Source organism: Muntiacus reevesi, chromosome 16 (assembly GCF_963930625.1).
Source record: "Muntiacus reevesi chromosome 16, mMunRee1.1, whole genome shotgun sequence".
NCBI classification, from domain to species: domain Eukaryota; kingdom Metazoa; phylum Chordata; class Mammalia; order Artiodactyla; family Cervidae; genus Muntiacus; species Muntiacus reevesi.
Window position 1 is genome coordinate 7,331,620 of NC_089264.1, and position 22,109 is coordinate 7,353,728.

Genomic DNA, 22,109 nt, shown 5'->3' on the forward strand with positions numbered 1-22,109 from the left:
ATTGAAATCTGGGGTTCTAGAGAATATGGTATCACTTTGAATTGTGAGAGAAGTAAATTTAGTCAAATAAAGTTGAGTGAAGAGATGTTTGGCCATGAGGAACAGAGAACTGAAAATAACCGTGGCTTAAACAAGACATACTTCATGGGAAATAGTTGGGGAGACAGTGGAAACAGTGTCAGACTTTATTTTTTTGGGCTCCAAAATCACTTCAGATGGTGACTGCAGCCATGAAATTAAAAGACGCTTACTCCTTGGAAGGAGAGTTATGACCAACCTAAGCAGCATACTAAAAAGCAGAGACATTACTTTGCCAACAAGGGCCTGTCTGGTCAAGGCTATGGTTTTTCCAGTGGTCATGTATGGATGTGAGAGTTGGACTATAAAGAAAGCTGAGCACCGAAGAATTGACACTTTTGAACTGTGGTGTTGGAGAAGACTCTTGAGAGTCCCTTGGACTGCAAGGAGATCCAACCAGTCCATCCTAAAGGAGATCAGTCCTGAGTGTTCATTGGAAGGACTGATGCTGAAGCTGAAACTCCAATACTTTGGCCACCTCATGCGAAGAGTTGACTCATTGGAAAATACCCTGATGCTGGGAGGGATTAGGGGCAGGAGGAGAAGGGGACGACAGAGAATGAGATGACTGGATGGCATCACTGACTCGATGGGCATGAGTTTGAGTAAACTCCGGGAGTTTGTGATGGACAGGGAGGCCTGGCGTGCTATGATTCATGGGGTCACAAAGAGTCGGACATGACTGAGCCACTGAATTGACTGAACTTAAGCAAGACATGAGAAATGCCAGGCTGGATGAGTTACAAGCTGGAATCAAAATAGGCATGAGAAACATCAACAGCCTCAGATATGCAGATGATACCACTCTAATGGCAGAAAGCAAAGAGGAACTAGAGAGCCTCTAGATGGGGCAAAGGAGGAGAGTGAAAGAGCCGGCTTAAAACTAAATGTTAAAAAAGCTAAGATCATGGCATCCAGCCCCATTCCTTCATGGCAAATAGAGAGGGAAAAGGTGGAAGTAGTGACAGGTTTCCTTTTCTTGGGCTCCAAAATCACTGTGGACGGTGACAGCAGCCATGAAATCAGTAGGTGTTTGCTTCTTGGCAGGAAAGCTGTGATAAACCTAGACAGTGTGTTGAAAAGCAGAGACATTACTCTGCCGACAAAGGTCTGAATAGTCAAGGACATGGTCTTCCCAGTGGTCATGTCTGGTTGTGAGAACTGGACCGTAAAGAAAGCGGAGCACTGAAGAATTGATGCCTTCAAACTGTGGTGCTGGAGAAGACTCCTGAAAGTCCCTTGAACTGCAAGGAGATCAAACCAGTCAATCTTAAGGGAAATCAACCCTGAATACTTGTTGGAAGGACTGATGCTGAAGCTGAAACTCCAGTATTTTGGTCATCTGATGTGAACAGCTGACTCATTGGAAAAATCCCTGATGCTGGTAAAGATTGAGGACAAAAGGAGAAGAGGGCATCAGAGGATGAGATGGCTGGCTGGTATCATTGATGCAATGGACATGAACTTGAGCAAACTTCAGGAGATGGTGAGGGACAAGGAGGCCTGGCGTGCTGCAGTTCATGGGGTCACAAAGGGTCAGACATGACTGGGTTACTGAACAACAACAACAAACAAGACGAGTTTATTTCTTTCTCCAGAGACCAGAGATAGTCAACTCAAGGTTGGTACGGTGGTTCCACAGTCATCAGGGCCCCAGACTCTAGCTTGTAGCTCTTTCATTCTTAGTTTGGTACTTTATGGACCAAGATAGCTACAATGGAGTGAATTGATAAGGAAAATTATAAATTAATTATAAGTTTACCTTTGCCAGAGGCAAAAGAAGAAACAGGTCAGACTAAGCTTCGATCTGACTTATGTTCTCATGTTTGTCCAGTGGCATTGCCGAAGCTTGGAGTCAGGCGCGTTTTGGGGAAGGGTCTGGCCCAGTAATGCTGGATGAAGTACGCTGCACCGGGAATGAGCTTTCTATTGAGCAGTGTCCGAAGAGTTCCTGGGGAGAGCATAACTGTGACCACAAAGAAGATGCTGGAGTGTCCTGTACCCCTCTAACAGGTAGGAACTTCACCCTGTCAACCTAGCCACTCTTGCCTTCGCCCCTATTTGGGCTTAACTTCCCTCCTCAATTTAGCTAATATTACTGAATGAGCTTACAAATAAATCCCCCAAATAAGACATAAAAAGAATATATACTGTATATTAAAATGCTGTCTCTTTATTTATAGATATTTCTGAATTTTTCAGTTGAAAGCTACACAATCCTATGAAGTAATTAAGAACATATGATCTTGTTGCAATATATAGTACCCAGTACTCAGAATCAGTGTACAATGATAAATTTAGGATGTTAGGTATTAGAATTATATATTTAGTCCATTCACTTATTAGCCTGTCTTGACTCTCAGAATGTGTTTATAGCTGGTAAAACTATTTTGATGGGATTGTTGATTAAAGCACACTATTAAAGAACCAGGGTGACCTTTGCTGTGCTGAATATTCAGACTGTTCCACATAATGGCATGCTTGTCAAGCTATGTCTTGTGTTGCAAGAAGGACATGTCTGAGTGCAAATGAGTGTATGTGTATGTACTTAAATGTTTGGGGGGAAGAAGAGAGAAATGGACGGGCAAGAGAAGTTGGGTCATCACAAATCTGTTGTTTCTATAGCAAAAAGAGCTTGAAGACAAAAATTAGGGTTTTAATATTTCTTAAAAAAAATCAAATGAAATACTTCCGAGAGACTGTGAAATGCTAAAGGTCTACTTTTTTATTTATATAGTTCTGTACACACTGTTGTTTTATTAGAATAACACATTTATACACAAAATAAATAGAAAATTTATACCAGATTGTAAGCCAGAGCACTTCATCTTCTTGAGCCTCCATTTCCTCCTCTTTCAAATGAGGATAGTCTTGTAGTGTTGCTGGTCAGATGAGGTAACAGGTGTAACAAGGCTTTGCAAACAGTGAAATTTTACATTAATAATGATTCTATTGCTAGGAGACCTTAATTTGAATGATCCCAGAGATTCATGAAAAGTATGACTTTCCCCCAAGATTATATATTTCATTTGGGAGGAGGGACAGTGTTTGGATTATTTTGGATGGAAATGGCCTCTTATATTTTTTGGGGAATGAATTTATTATATTGTGTATCTGCTTAGAAGCTTTTTACAGGATTTTGTGGGAATTAAGTATTCATCTAATTTCAGAAGATTCAAATTTAGATTTGATTTATCGATAAAAGAACAAAGGCAAAACTTGCACTCCAGTTTTTTATTCCCTTCTCCAGGGGATCTTCCCGACCCAGGAATCAAACCTGGGTCTCCTGCATTGCAGGTGGATTCTTTACCATCTGAGCCACCAGGGAATCCTTTATGAAAGCCTAAGTAATAATAATAAATACTTTGGCATGATAGATCACTCTTTAACCAGGATAGCTTTTTGTGTCTTCATATTTCAGTACTTTTTCATTCACAGTTAAATTTTTCAGCTATTTCCAAGTTACTGTGTTTTTATACTTTTTAAATTTAAATGACAAAATAGTGCTCATACTTAAGGAGATTAAGGAGAAGGCAATGGCACCCCACTCCAGTACTCTTGCTTGGAAAATCCCATGGGCGGAGGAGCCTGGTAGGCTGCAGTCCATGAGGACACGACTGAGCGACTTCACTTTCACTTTTCACTTTCATGCATTGGAGAAAGAAATGGCAACCCACTCCCGTGTTCTTGCCTGGAGAATCCCAGGGACGGGGGAGCCTGATAGGCTGCCGTCTATGGGGTCACACAGAGTCGGACATGACTGAAGCGACTTAGCAGCAGCAGCAAGGAGATTAAAGCCGTAAGAAATTTCCCAAGTATTATTTAATCTGGAGAAATCTAAATAATTACTTTGGAATTACATCAGAGTATATTTTTCTACTTAGACACAGGAGTACAAGTAAAAGGGAAAGTATTTTGTTAGGACAGATATGTGCTATGACTTTGTTCAGGAGCAGCCCCATTAATGACCTCAGATCACTGAGCACAGTTCTATGCTTGTGTGCTGAGGCGCTGCAGCTGTGAACGAGTCTTTGCAACCTATGGACCGTAGTCCCCCAGACTCCTCTGTCCATGGGATTCTCTAGGCAAGAACCTGGAATGGGGTGCCGTTTCCTTCTCCAGGGGATCTTCCTGACCCAGGGACTGAACCCAGGTCTCCAGCATTGCAGGCAGACTCTTTACTGTCTGAGCTACCAAGGACAATTCTAGTAGGAGTTTAAAAAAAGGCCTAGAGAGAGATCTGGGTCGGATGATAGTTCTCATGAAATTAACACGTTGCTCGGCCTTTTCCTGGTCGTTGTTTGCTCAGTCTCCGTGTCTCCTTCTTGTCGCAGATGGCGTCATCAGACTTGCAGGTGGTAAAGGCAGCCACGAGGGTCGCCTGGAGGTGTATCACAGGGGCCAGTGGGGGACTGTCTGTAGTGACGGCTGGACTGATCTTAATACCTATGTGGTTTGCCGACAGCTGGGATTTAAGTAAGATCTGTTGATATGAGATAGCTAAATGCCAAGCTATATTTTTAAAAGTCTTATTTTGTTACCCTTACTTGTAATGTCTATAATACTAACAATATATATTCTCAGTCATTATCTACCTATCTATTCTACCTACCTTCCTACCCCTCTTATCTACCTATCTATATATGGAAGTTCAGCAATTAAAAAACAATAACATTCTCTTTGATGATAAATAACCATATCTTGCTGTTTTTCTCATTTGCCTTTCCTGCCACCACCCCCCTTCTTGAATAATTGGAGCCATGGATGACTTTTAAGTCTCATTTTGTCTACTTAAGTGAGACTGTATGCTGTGAATGTTCAGTTTTATCCTGATGCATTGCTACTATTGGATGCTGTTAGTAATAACATCACTGTGTTTAAAATTGCAGAGAAGTTCAATGTCAAATTCTTTGGTATTACATTATTTCCTTTCTCATAATGTGATGATAATTATCACTTTTGTTTGAGAAAAACAGCTTTCTTGTCATGAGATGACCTTTTGAACTCACCCTTGACCTCATTCTCTTAAAAACTGAGTATCACACTTTGAGCAATATATTTCATGTCACACACATAATGCATTCCAGAGTAAAGACCTAAGTTGCTTGAAGTAATTGCAAATGATGCCTTTGAGCTAATATCTGAATGAAACCCATGAATGCCCATTCTATCTTATTTTCCGTATTTCTATGTCATACTTGAAGTAATTGTCTCATGTTTAAAAGAAATAAGCAAAATTATATTATTTCTTGAGATAGAATTAATTGCAAATATTTATTAAAACTTAAAAATATGCTTTCATTCAAGCTATGTTTAGACATATATTTTTAAAGGTGTAAAAGTAATATAAAAATTTAGAGATATGGAAAAAAGAGAAAATGAAAAACTACCCCTAATTTTTCCATTATTAAAACTTGTGTATAACTTTGTAACAGCTCTAGTAGTAGATATATAATTTTACTATTCACTTTTTTACTTTATATTACTGTAGTCATAATTTTTAATAGCATAACTGATGATGTTCATACTATAATTTACTTAATATCTAAATTAGTTTAAATTTTCCTGTTGTAAATAATGACATCACAAAGGTAGAGATGTCTGTGATTGACAAATATTTTGAATTTTCATGGGCAGTGCAGTAAATTATAATTATGAGGTCAAGGGCTATGACATGCTAGCCAAATAAATATTGATATGTAATTAATAAGAATTATTTTAAAATGCTATTTCATCTGAGTAAATCTCTGTTAGTCTGAGAACTGTATCCCATTTTCACAAGTTTAGAAAAATTCAAAAATATTATTGTTTACTGTTCTCATATTTTTCCTTACTAGTGAAAACAACTGAATAAATGCTGAGTTTTTTCTCCATTTTTTATTTTTGTTTCACAGATACATTCAGTTTTTCTTGCATATACAGAGTATCAGAACTTAATGGTTCTGAAAGTGTTCTCAATATTTGTTAAAATTCTAAGTGATTGCGTTAGAAGGTAGAATAGGCACCTGCTACATTTACATTTTAGTTTACAGAGGAATTTCTGAAAGAGAATGCTCTTTTGGAATGAAAAAGAGGGTGAACTCTGGGTTTCTTCATACAAACGAAATCCCAAAGTAAAATGGCCTCTTGCTGTCTCTTACATAATTGACATGAACAGACGTAATCAGATTGCTGCATTTTGTGGAAACCTGGTGTAAGTTGAAAGTGATAGGAGTATGGAATTTAGGATAATTACTTTTCTAGCTAAGAATTGATTAGTCAGCAAAATAGAAGTCTTAGAATGACACTGAAAGTTGTGTTGTTTTAATTTATTGCAATGTTCATCATGTTAAATAAATTTAATAAATAAGTGCATGGGAAAAAATTAGGAAAATTCCCCTTTCAGACCGAAAGATCTCTTCATATTCTTAGTACAAAAATAATAAAATGAAATGGAAGTGACTAACATAAAATTTATGAGTTAGAGTTTAATTATTTATATAGACCAATTGAAAGACTCTTCAGATATCTTTTAGTCCAGGGATTTCTGGAAGCTTGTTTGGATTTTATAGAACAAAAGAACCAAATTGGGGAGAAGATGAATGAAGGTAGAGATTAACTTATTTGCTAATTTTTAATTTAGTGAATCTTTCCTATTTCTACAGTGTGTATATATAATACATTTAGACTTTTTCAGTAGGGCAGTATTACAAATAAAGTCAATTGAAAGACAAATATAATTCATGAAAGTTTAAAAAATCAGATTTATGTAACCTTATAAAAAGCTGGAAACACTGTTATTACTCTGATTTCGATGGGTTAAAATCCAGGTTTCATCATGGATTGGAATGATGCTTGAGAAATCACTGAACCAATACATACATTTATTTTGTTTTTGTTTTTTGCTTATTTGTTTTCTTTGACTGTGCCATGCAGCTTTCAGTATCTTAGTTCCACTACCAGGAATTGAACCAGCAACCCTTGGCAGTGAAAGTGTGGAATCCTAACCACTGAACCTCCAGGAAAATCCTCACACGGTTTATTTTGGAAGACAGGATAGGAAAGGGGCTTAGAGAGCTACTGAAATCAAACGCACTCAGAAGGCTTTCAGAGGCTGATATGAGTGTTCTCACCATCTGGTGCACTGTTTTATTTCCACGGTCAGGAATTTGACATTTATCTGTCTGCATTCTCTCTGGATGGTGGGTTAAATTGTAAACAAAACACAAGAGTGGTTGGGGGAATAGGATTAATCATCCACTCGTTACCCATTCAATCAATCAAACATTGTTAAGATCATCAAAATATGTGATGTAGTGAACACTACTGTTAGAACTGAATTCTCAGGATAGGAGAAAGAACAAATACCCTCTGAAGTCATGACTTAATGAGGTTGCTTGTTTTACGGTTTGTGGTTCCTTAAAACAAGAGACAGCAGTTGTGAGCATGATGTTTATTTTATTGCCACAGATATGGCAAACAAGCCTCTGCAAACCACTTCGAAGAGCGCATGGGACCCATATGGTTGGATGGTGTCAGTTGCTCAGGAAAGGAAGCCAATTTCCTTCAGTGTTCGCGGAGACCCTGGGGAAGTCATGACTGCAGTCATCGGGAAGATGTTGGCATCTCCTGCTACCCCGGCGGGAACGGATTCAGATTCTCCCTGGGTGAGGTCCTACCACAGGTCTTGAGTATTCAAAATTCAGTAGCCACCGCACATCTAGCCACTGGTCCAGAATGTGAAACATTTCTCATGTCTGGCTTTTCAAAAAGTCTGTTTCCCCAGATGCTCTAATTTTTAGTAATTTGATTTCAGAGAAAAATGGTCTTTTGAGTCTTTCCACCAATGTTACAAAATTTTACTCCAATTTTTCTCTACCTATGAGCCTGCGTTTCTCATGTATCTGAAAGATGGAAGAAAGCAACTGCAGTGTCCATTCCCCAGCTGGGTAGTCACCTATTCTGCATCTCCTTTTCCTTGAATTCTAATGAACTGTTTGAGAAAGGATTGAAAATAAATCAGAACAAAACCACAGGTCTCTTTCCCACCCTCCATGATTCATTTGCCTTTAGTCCTGAGGCCTTGCCACTCATTGCTTGCCAGCTAACCATTGCTGTGTCCTAACCTAGATCTTTCAAGTTTCTCACTGGACTCCAAGGTGGTCCATTGGAGTAAACAGCCCACCTATCTTTCTAAGATATCCTGTTACTAAAAACCCATTAGCATCACTTATTACCCCTCATTCCAAATTTCTTCAGACTTATAGTCAGATAAAAGGTACTTAGCTCATCTAACAGTCTAAAATATTTGTGTGTAGTGTTATTCACTCAGTCGTGGCCAACTCGTTTGACCCCATGGACTGTAGCCTGCCAGGCTCCTCTGTCCCTGGGATTTCCCAGGCAATAACACTGGAGTGGATTGCCATTTCCTTTTCCCAACCCAGGGGTCCAGCCACGGTCTCCTGCATTGCAGGCAGATTCTTTAGCATTTGAGCTACAGGGAAGACCTTAAATATTCTTAGATAAAGGTCCTTTTGTGAGCAGAAACTATTATATATCCTTGACAGACTTAATATCTGATGAGGCGGTCAGAATAAATATGAATGAAAAGTATAGAGGGAGATATTCAGAAGACTTGCCAGGACATAAATATTGAAATAACCACGGTGGTCCTTAAGTCTCACCTCAGGCTTGAGTCAGCCCCTCTTATATCCTCCTATTTTGAGATTCTGAAGCTGGAATCTTCATATTATAAAATAACAGGATATGTTGAATCCCACAGTATTAACTATTCCCTGGTGGCACAGTGGTAAAGAATCTGTCTGCCAGTGAAGGAGACGTGGGCTTGATCCCTGGGTCGGGGAGGAAATGGAGAAGGAAATGGCAACCCACTCCAGTATTCTTGCCTGGAAAGTTCCACAGATAGAGGAGCCTGGTGGACTACAGTCCATGGGGTCACAAAGAGTGGGACACGACTGAGCACGCAGTTAAGCACGCATACTTTAATTTGTCAAAGTGTATGTTGATTCCTCATTGTATTCTGCCCTGTGAGATCATAGTGATGTACCCACTAATCTAGCACTAATGATACCAGGTAGAAATACAGCATTTCACCTTGTCCCTCATAGGTCATATTTTAAATTGTTTCTGTTTGGTCTCCTCCCTTGCTACTTTCTTCCTATAAAAGATTTATGATCCTTCTAGGATTATGTGATGAATAATAATTGTGATGAATATGTGGTTGGGAGAGATAGACCTGTTTGCTAGAAATGGAACCTCTTAGTCCCAGATAGCAGGTATTTGGATCATGGAGTGATCTATGTAGGCATATTCCATCAGAACTCCATGTGATGAAGTATTATAAATACTATGCATGTATTCTAAGCCACTTCAGTTGTGTCTGACTTTTTGTAACCCTTTGGACTATAGCCTGCCAGGCTTCTCTGTCCATGGGACTCTCCAGGCAAGAATATTAGAGTGGGTTGCCATGCCCTCCTCCAGGGGATCTTCCCGACCCAGGAATGGATCACCCCCCAAACCCCCGCCCCGTCTCTTTTCTCTCCTGCGTTGGCAGGTGGGTTCTTTACTACTAGTGGCACCTGGGAAGCAAACCAAATACTACAATTTCAGTTCTCTGAAGATCTGTGTGGCTAAATATACACATACAGTTACGACAACTAATCCTTTCAATTTCCTTAAAATTTTTAATTTTCTAGGATTATTTTGATATATTTTTAAAAAATTTAAAAAGTTGAGTGTGATAATTATTAATAAAATATGAGATCATTATTATGAATTCTTTGGTCCTAATTTTGGTAATATATTAACTATTCATTTGTCCAAAGAACATTATATCTGAGCCAAATTATTCTTTTGCAATAGAATCAGATTACCATTTATTCATCCAAAGAGATCATTACTTTCCCACTTATCAAAAAGGACTGCATAATTAAAACAGAAGTTTAGGAAAGAGATCATGGAATGGTACATTTTAAAAACAATTGAGTTTTTTCACTTCTTTGGCTCTATGATAAGAGCTGTTAGACTATTAGAGTATTCAATTGTTTGAAGGCAACTCATTGACCTTAACTTTAATTGTGAATGAAACTTTTCTCAAAATTAGTAGTAGTTCAGTAGACACTTCTTAATTTTAGGTGTGTGGTAGATGGAATGCTCAAAAACAATATTCTAGGTCAGTAAAGGTGATTTAATACAAATGTAGTTAATGCCTATGTTAGTTGGGGGAAATTTGTGGGATGGTAAATATGTAGATTTCTTATTTTAATACTGCATTCTTTTTTAAAAAGTTAAATAAATTTATTAATTACCAAATTTTCCACATCCTATCTCAGACTTACTTGCCCTGATTGCTCTAAGACTACTCTCCTCCAATACTGCATTAATTCTAAAGTCAGAGTATTAAATCTTAACAGAGATATCTTTCACACTTCATTGTCTCTGAGGTTTACAGTATAAAGTTCAACTTTTACTTTTATGCTAGATTTTATCTTTCTTTTAGGAAAAACATTATTTTCTTAAAAATAATGTATTAAATCAGTTTTATAGGAAAATTGAAGTAAAGAAAACTGTTGTAATCAGAGTTTGAGATCTCTAATGAAAGGTAATATATACCCTGTTTAGTTTTCCCAAGCATTTTAAGAGTTTAGAAATAAATCATGTATGTTATTATTGCTATAACAAAAAGAACTTAGTGAGGTGGTATTAATAGAATGGTTTCTGTCATTCAGTTTCCCTTCAAGCATCAAAAATCCAATGATTTAATAAAATGACTGGCTAAAATTAGGTTCAGAAATATTGTATGTATTATTTTTACAAAGTATGCAACTTAGGCTTTACAAATACTTTATCATTATTGTTTTTATGGACTGTGAAAAACTGCCCATAAAACAACGAGGTTGGAATGTGGAGATCTAATTCCATGTGTGTATTATTTCTTAATTTTGCACCAAAGATCTAAAAAGTGTAAAACTCAAAAACTTGAAGAATTTCATCCTTTAAATTTTTTCTTTGAGAATCACTTTTCCCCTTGCTCCTCTCACAAAGAATCCCTAAATTTCAGATACAACAATGAGAAATGTAAAATTTTAAATATAATGTGTTTTGTAACATGTCTGTTACAAAAATTTTTTAGCTAATACAAACAACACATAGAGAAGGTTGTTATTTTGACTTTGCTGTATTCCACTATGATGCCTGTTCCATGAAGTGAGTATGTATGATCAGAGATTAGAGAGCCAGCAACTCTGGGGCAACAAAGAATTTGAGCAATCAAAGTAGGATGTCTATCTTGCCAACTGTGTTTTCTTTCAGTTAAAAAATGTCATCTAGTGATTACATACATGGGGTTGAACACATATTGAATGATACTTGGTTTGGTAGCTGCTTGCGTCACCTCCCTAGATTCTGATAATTTCACCATGTTGGATGGTATTCTTTGAATCCTTATCAATCTTAGAGACGCAAGCTGGAGACCCTTCTAGTAACTAGATAATGTAAAGAAAGTGTATTAGTTTGCTTGGACTACTGTAACAAGTCACACACTGGGTGGCTTAAACAACAGGTATTTATTGTCTCACACTTCTAGAATCTGGAGGTCCAAAATCGGGGTGTGCACAATGGTTGGGTACTTCTGAGGACCGGGGGGGAAGATCTGTTCCAGGCCTCTCTCCTCAGCTTGGAGGTGGCTGTTTTCTCCCTCTGTCTCTTCACATCTTCCTTCTGTGTATCTCTGTGTACAAATTGGATTAGAGCCCATTCTAATGGCTTCACAATTCAACCCCAGGCAGTATGCAAACCATAATGAGGGCTTTTAATTAAACAAAACCATATTTATTGGTGTCAGTAGAGATGTATGGAAAACTCTACAAATCATTTCTTTTGCATAATTCAGATAAACCCCCAGTTTGCTAGAGATCAGTTTCTCAACTTTTACATTTTTAATGATTTTTATGACTTAAGCTCTTCCTTGGGAATCAATAGTAAATAGGAAGCCTGAGATGGAAATTGTCCTTATTAGTTGATTGCGTTTTTTTTTTTTTTTCTTCTCTTCCATCATTCAAGTTACTCATGCATTCTGAAGTATATCTAAAAATTCTTCTTAAAAATTCTGGCTTTGGAATATAATTTCTAGGTGTGTTCGTGGATAAGTGAGTAGATGTAGAACAAAAACAATTCCAAGTTAATGTCTTTTACTAACTAGAAGTTAGAGGTAATAAAATAATACACAGTTTAACAGTGCTATATATTCATTTATTCAATAAACAGATGTTATGTGTACTCTATAATGCCAGGCACTGTTTCAAGTACTGGGAATATAAAGTTGAGCAAGATAAGCACTCTGACCTCAAGGCTTCAAAAGATATTGCAAAAGTGGATACAGTTTTTTTTTTTTTTTTCTAAATTGGTATGTCCTCTCTCTCTCATTGTCCATCTAATATTTAGCTCATTTCAAAAGCAAATACTATTTTATAAAGTCCCTGATGCTTTAACATCAGTTTGCTTGTTTTGGCTCTTATAAAAGTAATAATGAGTATTACTTTTAACTCCTGACTTAGGTTTCCCAATCAGACTGATGGATGGAGAAAATAAGAAAGAAGGACGAGTGGAGGTTTTTATCAATGGCCATTGGGGAACAGTTTGTGATGATGGGTGGACTGATAAGGATGCAACTGTGATCTGTAGACAGCTTGGCTACAAGTAAGAAAACCTAATTATTTGGGATGGTTGCTTGACAAAATGTATGATTTTTTTACTCTTGTTCTTGTATAAAATTAGTATTTATGATTCACTTGAAAATACTGGCAACCTACTGACTTGATTCAGAATGGTAAAGAAATATGAAGTAGAGTCTGTTTAAATTTTTCTATACTCTTACAAGACATATACATTATGTTACTTAAGAAATGTAGCTTTTATCTAATAACAAATAGTCCAATAACTCTTGATTATTCATAACACTGGAGAAGGAAATGTCAGCCCACTCCAGTATTCTCACCTGGGAAATCCCATGGACAGAGGAGCCTGGCTGGCTACAGTCCATGGGGTCGCAAAAGAGTCGGACAGAACTTAGCGATTAAACAAAAACAACAGCATTCGTCACATGCTTCTGTCAGCCAAACGTATTAACCTTTTCTCTGTGATTTATGTCGCACCACAGTAGCCTTATAAGGGATTCTGCTGTTACTGAAATTACAGTTGGTTCTTGTTATTTGCAGTAGTTATGTTCTGTAAAGTCACTGTGAACATTAAGTTAGGAAATACTGAGCCATTGCTTCTAGAGCTGAGGTCAAACCAAGTGATGTTCTGCCTTCTTGTTTTAACTCTCACGCTTGCAAGCAGTTGGCCTTTTTGTAGTCTCCTAATGCTTTCCCCTCCCCTGCATTTCTGCACCTTTTTGTTAACGATTTCTCTGTTTAAGATGCCCCTAAGCATTGTGATGGACAGGGAGGCCTGGCGTGCTGCGATTCATGGGGTCCCAAAGAGTGGGACACGACTGAGTGACTGAACTGAACTGAACTGAAGCATTGTGCTGCCGTGCTGGCTAGTATTCCTGAATGAAGAAGGCTGTGATGTGCCTTATGAAGGAAATAAGTGTGTTAGTCTTCATTCAGGCATGAGTTATATAGCATGAAAAACGTGGCACTAAATGAGGTGGGAAACGGACACTTATTTCCAGTTTGAGGTGAACTAGAAAGATAGTTTATCTCCTTGAGAGACCTCAACTGGGAAACTCAAATTTGTCTGAGACTTTATGCGTGTCCACAAATGACAGTGAAAAGTCTGATTGATTTTAGAGTTGCAAATATATATGGAATATGTTACAGTTTAGAGGTCTATGAAATTTAAGCCAGTAAACAATTTGCCTGGCTTATTTTGGATTACTAATAGTGGTGTAAATTTTAAAATATATCCTTAATTACACATCTGTGTGTATCTTAAATATTGATAAATTTAACTGGTTATTCCCATGCAGAATATACTTTTATTTTTAAAACTATTTCCATTTTGATAAAAATTCAAATTTTTTCCCTGAAGTTTTAACCCAAAGTTTATTTTTGACTACTTAGATCCTACTTCAATTTACTGCTCAGTTTTGGACCTAGTTGCCATTCTAATTGCTCTGTGGTCAGTGGGTTCATTATTTGTAATATAGATTGTTCAGTATTCAAAATGTGTGGTATGTGACATTTTTGACTTTCAAAATATAGGGTAATAGAATAAGGGAGGAAGAATCTACATTAGATGAATTTAGTCAACAATTTAAGTTTCCTTTGCTCACTAAATTTCTAACATTCATTTTTCCATTAAATATATATATATATAATTGTTCTTAGATTATATTGTCAGTGAATTTCTTATCTAAAATCAGCCATTAAAGTGTATTACTGCTTGAGACTAACTTTTTGGCTTACTTTTATTTTTTTGGTAGAGGTAATCCAGGAAGCCTAGTGTTACCTTTGGAAATGTGAAGGAAACTGTGAAAGAAAAGGTCAAATTTGATCCTTGAATTGTGTGTCTAAGTCACATTTAAGGAGCAAAAAATTTGTACAAATATCCATCAATGCATTTTCATTTCCTTCTACATCTTTCCCTGCTTTTTGCTTATCATTTAGTCCATTTTGCATTCAACTCAAATGGTGAATTTAGGTGAGACCAATCTAGATTAAGTGAACAAAGTTTGTAGAAATCCTCAATATTTCTGTAGCAAGCATCAAGAAAAGCATTAAAAGAGGATGCTATTTCATGGTGGTTTGTATCTTTAAAAGTGTTCGTTTGTTTCCGTGGTGCAGACTCCGGCTGTGGCGAGCTCCAGAGTGGCACGTGGGCTCTCACGTCGGGGCTTCTCTGCCGCAGAGCTCAGGCTCTGGAGCCTGGATTCAGTGGCTGCAGCGTGTGGCCTCAGTCGTTGCGGCTCCCGGGCTCCAGAGCACAGGCTCAATAGTTGTGGCTCGGGGGCTTATTTGCTCCTTGGCATGTGGAATCTTCCTGGGTCAGGGACTGAACCCACGTCTCCTGCGTTGTCAGGGAGACTCTTTACCACTAAACCACCAGGGAAGCCTCTTACTTTATAATTGTTTCTAAAGTAGAGCTTCTTGATACATAAATCAGTAATTTAATGTTACTATGACAAAGTTGGAGGGTCATCTTCTAGTGTACAAGCTACAATTTGTCATCAAATAGTATTTAGAAGAGAATCATTTAGCTTTTGATCAGTCTACATATATTTGAACGTATACTTGTTTTTATAATTTCCCACTGAGAGGATACAGAATTTCATATAAGAGCTTATAATTATAAATAAGTATGTGATTAGAATAGGGGATTTTTTTTCCCCATGTCTACTTTGAATTATTAAAAATCTTTAATAAAGCATTTATTTGTAGAAATCAATCCAGAAAGCTTTGAAGATGTCAGAAGACTTGAGGTTTCTTAATAAGAATACCAGAGAACTGTTCCCCCACCAGCTATATTGCCCCTGAGGATTAGTACTTGGAAATACTAAGAATCAAAAGAGCATTAGCTTTTTCATAATGTAAGAAACAGAAATGAAGTAATAAAAATCAGGAACATGAATGGCAACTAATATAGATGCACTTAGAGTGAACAGAAAGTAAAAGGCACTCTTTAATCGTGTATTACATAATGTCTGACAAAGTCTAGCATATGAGCACATTGCTTTTAGAGGGTTGAGAGAGAATGTGTTGCTATCAGCTAGCCTCGTTAGGACTAAATAGTCATGACGAAGATTCCATTCTTTTTGAACTTTGTGTGATTCCATTAGTGCATGCTTCAGTATGACATTGCTCTTGCACTCTGTGTTTATTAGAGTTATATCCCCTAAAAGAATCTTCACAGGGTGTAACCTTATCGCTTTGCCCGTGTGCTCAGTCATTTCAGTCATGTCCAGCTCTTTGCAACTCTATGGACTGCAGCCCACCATGTTCCTCTGTCCATGACAGGAGTACCATTCCTCTCTCCAGACAGGAATATTGGGGTGGGTTGCCGTGCCCTCCTCCAGGGGATCTTCTCCACCCAGGGATTGAGCCCGCATCTCTTAACGTTTCCTAGCACTGGCAGGCAGCTTCTTTACCACTAACACTACCTGGGAAGCCCATCCCTATTGCCTTAATAGAGACCTAAAAGTAACTGTGTCTAGTTTTTAATCTTATATTTAAATAGCTGCAAGGAGTTTAATTTCTGGCATATTTGTATATGACATTTAAAAGTTGAGGTTACATCATTCTTTTAATTATATCCAGTAAAACATAAATATAGTGTTTTGATACTGTCATTCATTTAAAAAATACATGAATAAGTTCTTTGACCTTCACAAATTTTGCATAGTTCCTTTTGTCCTTGAAATTTTAGTTTAAATTTTCTTTCCCCACAGAATCCTAATGTTACTGTGTTTTAAAAAATGTGTGTGTGTGTGTGTGTACACATGCAGAGAGTGAGATAGAGAAGAATTCTTCTAACAAGTTGCTCTCAGAATTTTATGATTTCTGGTACACAACTAATTAAGAACAACAAATTTGATAAATGATTTTTCAACATGGAAAAAAAAGTTGACAAAAGCTCCCATTTCCTAGACCCGTGGGTTGGGTTCTTGGTCCTTGGATACAGGAGGCATCATTGCTATCATTATTTTGAACTGTTCTTTTGGCCACTTCAGAGGCTTTTACATGTCGGAGCAGTGCACTCTGGCTGGATTTGGCTTAGTGAAAGGCATGCATGCCTTTTCTTTGTGTAGTGGAGAAAGGGAAATTTTGAAAGAGAGGTTGATCTTGACTTAGCAAGACCAGTTTTAGGAGAGAATACACATGGATTTTGATGATCTCCATATCAGTTCCCATATCTCTTGGAAAATCATCATCTACTCCCAGGAGGACTTGATACTCAGTTTAAGTGAAGTGAAGTGAAAGTCGCTCGGTCGTGTCTGACTCTTTGCGACCCCATGGATTGTCCATGGGATTCTCCAGGCCAGAATACTGGAGTGGGTAGCCTTTCCTTTCCCCAGGGAATCTTCCCAACCCAGGGATCAAACCCAGGTCTCAGTTTAAAGACTTGTGTATTAGAGCCTATTGTCTCACTGAAATTATCAGCTATGAATTACTTCATGCTTGTAACTCAGAAGTCCCTACAGGTAAGACAGTCTTTAGTTATTTTTTTTTAAGTCAAAGAAAAATGTATTAGATTTCACTGTATCTTTGAGAATGTCTTTAATTATGTACTTTTATTAGTTAGAATGTTCTCTAGTTCTACTTGTTGATATATCTAAAATGGTACATTCTCTTTAGTTTGTGCATTGATTGGTAAATTGCTCAGAAATCATCCTTTTGGTTTATTTAATGAGTCTAATTTTATTTTCAACATGTTTACTTCCACCTGTCATCTACTTTTATGCTATTTATCATGCTTTATTTTTGGTTCTTTGTATGACCTTCCAGTTTCTGATTCACAAGCAATCTAATATTCTTTCTTTGCTACCTCTAGTTATCTGAAATTTCAGCATTCTTGTTTTACTAGAAATTCTCTTTAAATTTTTAGCAAAGATATTGGATATTTTCTTACCAATTTCACAAATTATCTGTAATTTCCCCTTCTTGAAAAATATCAAGACATTTAGCTTATTGTTATTTGCTCTCTACCTTTGCTCATCCTCACACCCAAAACTGATGGGAATCATCTTGGATATTAGTTTCAGGATATTATTAATTTTCAATTTTCTTCAAATTATGGCTATTTGAATTTCAAATTGCTCTTCATTACACAGGCATTTATCAGCAATTATTTCCATTTTTAAAAAAGATTAATGAGATAGCAATTTCTCTCAATTCTGATTAAGAAAAGGAGAGAATATAAGTAAACATTAGAGAAAAGAAATATAAGCACAGATACAGACGGTTAAAAATTGTAGAATACTATAAAATTGCTTTTAGCTAATGAATTTGCACATCTGGACGAAATGAACAATTATCTAGGAAACTGTACATTTCAGCAAAAAATATAATTATCAAGAGGATTCCCTGGCAGTCCAGTGGTTTGGCCTTGGTTTTTCACTGCGGGGGGCCCAGGTTCAAGCCCTGGTTGGAGAACTAAGATACCACAAGCATGTAGCATAGCCATAAAAAAAGAAAAAAAACCTAAAAAATCAAACCAAAACAAAAAAGTTTTACAGTTGATACAAAAGATAGAAAACCCAAATAAATTAAAATAAATTACTAATGACAGGAGAACTGACTCTTGAGTTTTTGCTGAAGAGTTTTGACCAGTCTTTAAGACACGGATGGCTCCTGAGTTATTAATATAAACGTTGTTGTACAGCAAAAAAACAGATGAAAATATTTCCATTCACTTTATGAAGTTAATATAACTTGATTTTAAGTCTAGACAAGGATTCATACACAAAAGAAAACTCATGAATCTATATTAAAAATTCTAAACAAAATATTAATGAATTTATCAGCAGTTTATTAAAAGAACAATATCACTCAAACAAGTTTTCTATAAGAATGTGAGAGTAGTTCAGCTGAAGCATTCAATTTATTGTATTTTGTCGTATTGTCTATAAATGAAAACATATGTATATGATTATCATAGTAATGTTGAAAAGTTACATGATAAAAATCAATATTCCTGCCTCATATCTCCTAGGATGTTCAGAATAGCATAAACCTACCTTAACTGTGTTATCACAAACAAGCACGAAATAGGAACAAATAAGTTTGCCTGTTTTTACTGCAATGATTCGGTATTATCTGGAGTTTCCACTAATCATTAAGAACTGAGGTACTGGAATTTTTAAAAAGCCAGAATTGTTATATGAATAATGCAGTGTCCACCTAGAATACCCAGGAGGATCATCTGAAAAGACACTAGAACTAGTGTTTATTAATGTAACAATATGAAATATAAATATTTTTTAAAAAGCAATAATGTTTCTATATGCTAAGTAGAAAATTTTTTTAAATGTCCTTTATAAAAGTTATGACTTCCTTGGTGGCTCAGACGGTAAAGCGTCTGCCTACAATGCGGGAGACCCGGGTACACTACAAAACTCAAAAAAATTCAAGGAATAAACTTCACAAAAATTGAGGTCTGTGTGAACAAAAGCTATTAGTAAATCTTTACAGAAGCTGTAAGACTTTGTGATACTCCACAACTCTGAATGGGAAAACAAAATAGAAATTAATCTGTACATTAAATGCTCTCCTCATCGAAGTCTTTGTTTTTCTTGGTGTGTTTGATGGTTGGGGAGAAGGGCTTAACTTCCAAGTTCATCTGAAATCAAGTCTGTGTGATACTGGCATAGGAATAGGCAAAGAGGTCAGTGATGGTTAACAGCCTTGGTTGTGCATGGAAATCACTTTGGGACATAAAAAATATTACCCAGGCCTGGCCCCACTCCCACTGTGCTTCACATCTTAATTCTGCTTTAATTGACATCCAGTGGGGTTCAGATTGTGCTGTATTTTAAAGGCGCCCAAAGGTAATTTTAATGTGCAGAATTATTGAGCTATAAAGACTGAGAGGTGGCCTGTGTACTTAACAAGCATGATAAATAAGTGAATAAAAATGCCATTTAAGTCAGCAGGAAGAGTTATTAGGACAGTTACTTACGGACAGAAAGAAAGTTAGATCCCTCACAAATATTAACAGAGATAAATTCCAGATAGATCAGAACTGTGATGTACAAAGTAAATCAGAAAAATACCTTTCCTTTAAATAGTCATATTTTATTGTACATATTTCAAATGCATAATTTGCTTTCCAAAGACTTGTCCTATATGAAACAATGTATATATCCAGAATCTTAAGAAATGTTTATATCTGTTGAATAAAAAGTTTCACTTCTGGGAAGAAATCTAAGCTGCCCACAAAGATTAATATATAAGGGTGTATATACTTGTAAAACTTATAAAAATTTTAAAATAAATGTGCAGCAGTAAGGAAATAAATACTTTTTTCCCCCCTACACTGAAATTTGATGCAGAACCACCTTCATAAGAATCGTCCACTTAGTTTGAGATCACTGGTCTGTACAATGAATTTTTTATTTTATTTTATTTTAATTTTTTAATTTTTTTTAATGAGTTTTTTTTTTAACAATTAAAAATCGTAGTTAATATTTTCCCCATAAATGTGTTCCAGATGACAGCAGTGTGTGGTTGGGGTTTTTTAATGCTTTTTTTTGTACACTTGATACAATGAGCATTTTTTACTTATACAACTATTGAAAGTTTTATATGTAGAAAGAATTAAAGAGTAACTTTAAAGTTGCCTATTTGATCTTCCATGACTGTAAGTATTTCTGATGGGTTAAATCTTATTTTTATTTGCAATTTATGTCAGAGTAGCTGTCACTAATACAGAAGAAATTTTAGGGCACATTTTTGAAATGAGTATACTGCCAGCTACAAGCCTGTGAGGCCAGGTCTCATAGCTGAAAGGGGATTATTCAAGCAAATTCCTCAGATAATCCATATCAATAAACTACTTTGCCTGAGTTCCTTGCATAACTATAAGGAAAGTATAATAACCTTATCCTAACTAAGTAGAAAGTATTTTAATATTAGCAATCTAGTCTATATTGTCATTTTTAATAAGACAGTTTCTTTTGATTTAAAACCCTCCTGCTTTTCTACTGGTTGCTGGTTTTTTATTTTATAAATGAAATTTGAGTTATTTGTATATTATATGCTATTTTCCTCTGTTAGAGAATGCATTCATCAACACACACACACACACGCACACACATATATATAGTATACATACTCATCAACTTTAAAATTTATCTTTTCACTTTCCTTTGGTGGTTTTTAGTGAAGTGGCATTTTTAAATTTTTGTTGAGCTTATCAGTCTTTCAATTTAAGGTATACCATCTGTGCTTTTTTTTTTTAACAAATCTTTCCCTAACTTGAAGTTACAAGGATAATTTTCCTATAATTCAAACATTAAAATTTGGCCATTCATGATCATGTCATTAATTTAACAGGAACTGAGTTTTGAATATGGTGTTAGTTTGAAATACTTCACTGAAAATTTCGTATTTGGATATTTAATAAGAAGTAATATATTATTAAAAAAAAGAGAGAAACCAAAGAAAAGTGATATGCCTAAAGTAATTCTGCCTTCTTAACTATGGTTCCTGGTTTTCTCTTTCTCAGTTAAAAATTGTGCGTTTTTACTTCTAAAGTGGGCTTTAAAAATTCTTAGCTCCCTAGGTAATTATTTATTTAATTCTCATAATTTTCTTGGAAACCAATTTTAAGAGAGTATTATGCTCTGGAAGAGAGTAGATATTTTTGAGAAGATTTTTTTTCCTACTTAAAATTTTGACATGCGACTTTCTTATTAGAAATTAAGATGTAATCAAGAAACCGTGGAATATGATAACAAAGAATGCATAGTTATTACCTCTCAAGCTTTTTTTTTGATAGTCATAAAATAATTTTTTAGCACATATAGATGCCAATGTTAATATATGAAAGTTAAGAAATATACTTGGATGAGAGTATATGTTGTGATTTATTCAAATGTACGATTGACTGACTCTCCACATCCTCAAGAATGCTCTGTTTCCAGGGGCCCAGCCAGAGCAAGGAGCATGGCGTATTTTGGGGAAGGGGAGGGACCCATCCATATGGATAACGTGAAGTGCACAGGAAACGAAAGGTCCCTGGCTGACTGTGTCAAACAAGACATCGGAGATCACAACTGCCGCCACAATGAAGACGCAGGAGTTATTTGTGATTATTTTGGGAAAAAAGCATCAGGAAACAATAGTAAAGGTATGTCACCTTCTGGGACGTGTCTCTGAAGGTCAAAGAATACTCATCCCCATGTCATTATTCTGAGCAGCACTTGGGTAATGAACTCCGTTCCATAAGAATATATTCAACCCCTTCTTCCTTCTGCTAGTATTTAGAGGCAGTGGTTCTTCTCCAGCTTTCCTGTGTGGGACTCCCAGAGAGGGCAGAGTTCAGGGGCAGGAGTGGGTTTAGAGGATTTTGTAATCTGAGATTGTCCC

The 22,109-nt window shown here is 36.4% G+C and overlaps 1 protein-coding gene and 1 long non-coding RNA gene across 2 annotated transcripts in view; one reads left to right on the forward strand and one right to left on the reverse strand.

Annotated features, from left to right (window-relative positions):
* The window catches only part of PRSS12 (serine protease 12), an 80,958-nt gene that overhangs the window by 34,060 nt on the left and 24,789 nt on the right, over positions 1 to 22,109 (forward strand). Inside the window, 5 exon segments of the mRNA XM_065907267.1 lie at positions 1,913 to 2,091; positions 4,413 to 4,554; positions 7,528 to 7,724; positions 12,633 to 12,774; positions 21,665 to 21,870. Of these exon segments, the coding sequence (XP_065763339.1) occupies positions 1,913 to 2,091; positions 4,413 to 4,554; positions 7,528 to 7,724; positions 12,633 to 12,774; positions 21,665 to 21,870 (866 nt within the window).
* LOC136147919 (uncharacterized) overlaps positions 7,277 to 22,109 on the reverse strand; it is a 41,456-nt gene continuing 26,623 nt past the window's right edge. The window contains exon 5 of the long non-coding RNA XR_010659413.1: positions 7,277 to 8,050. This is a non-coding gene — a long non-coding RNA (uncharacterized lncRNA). The remainder of the gene's footprint in view (positions 8,051 to 22,109) is intronic.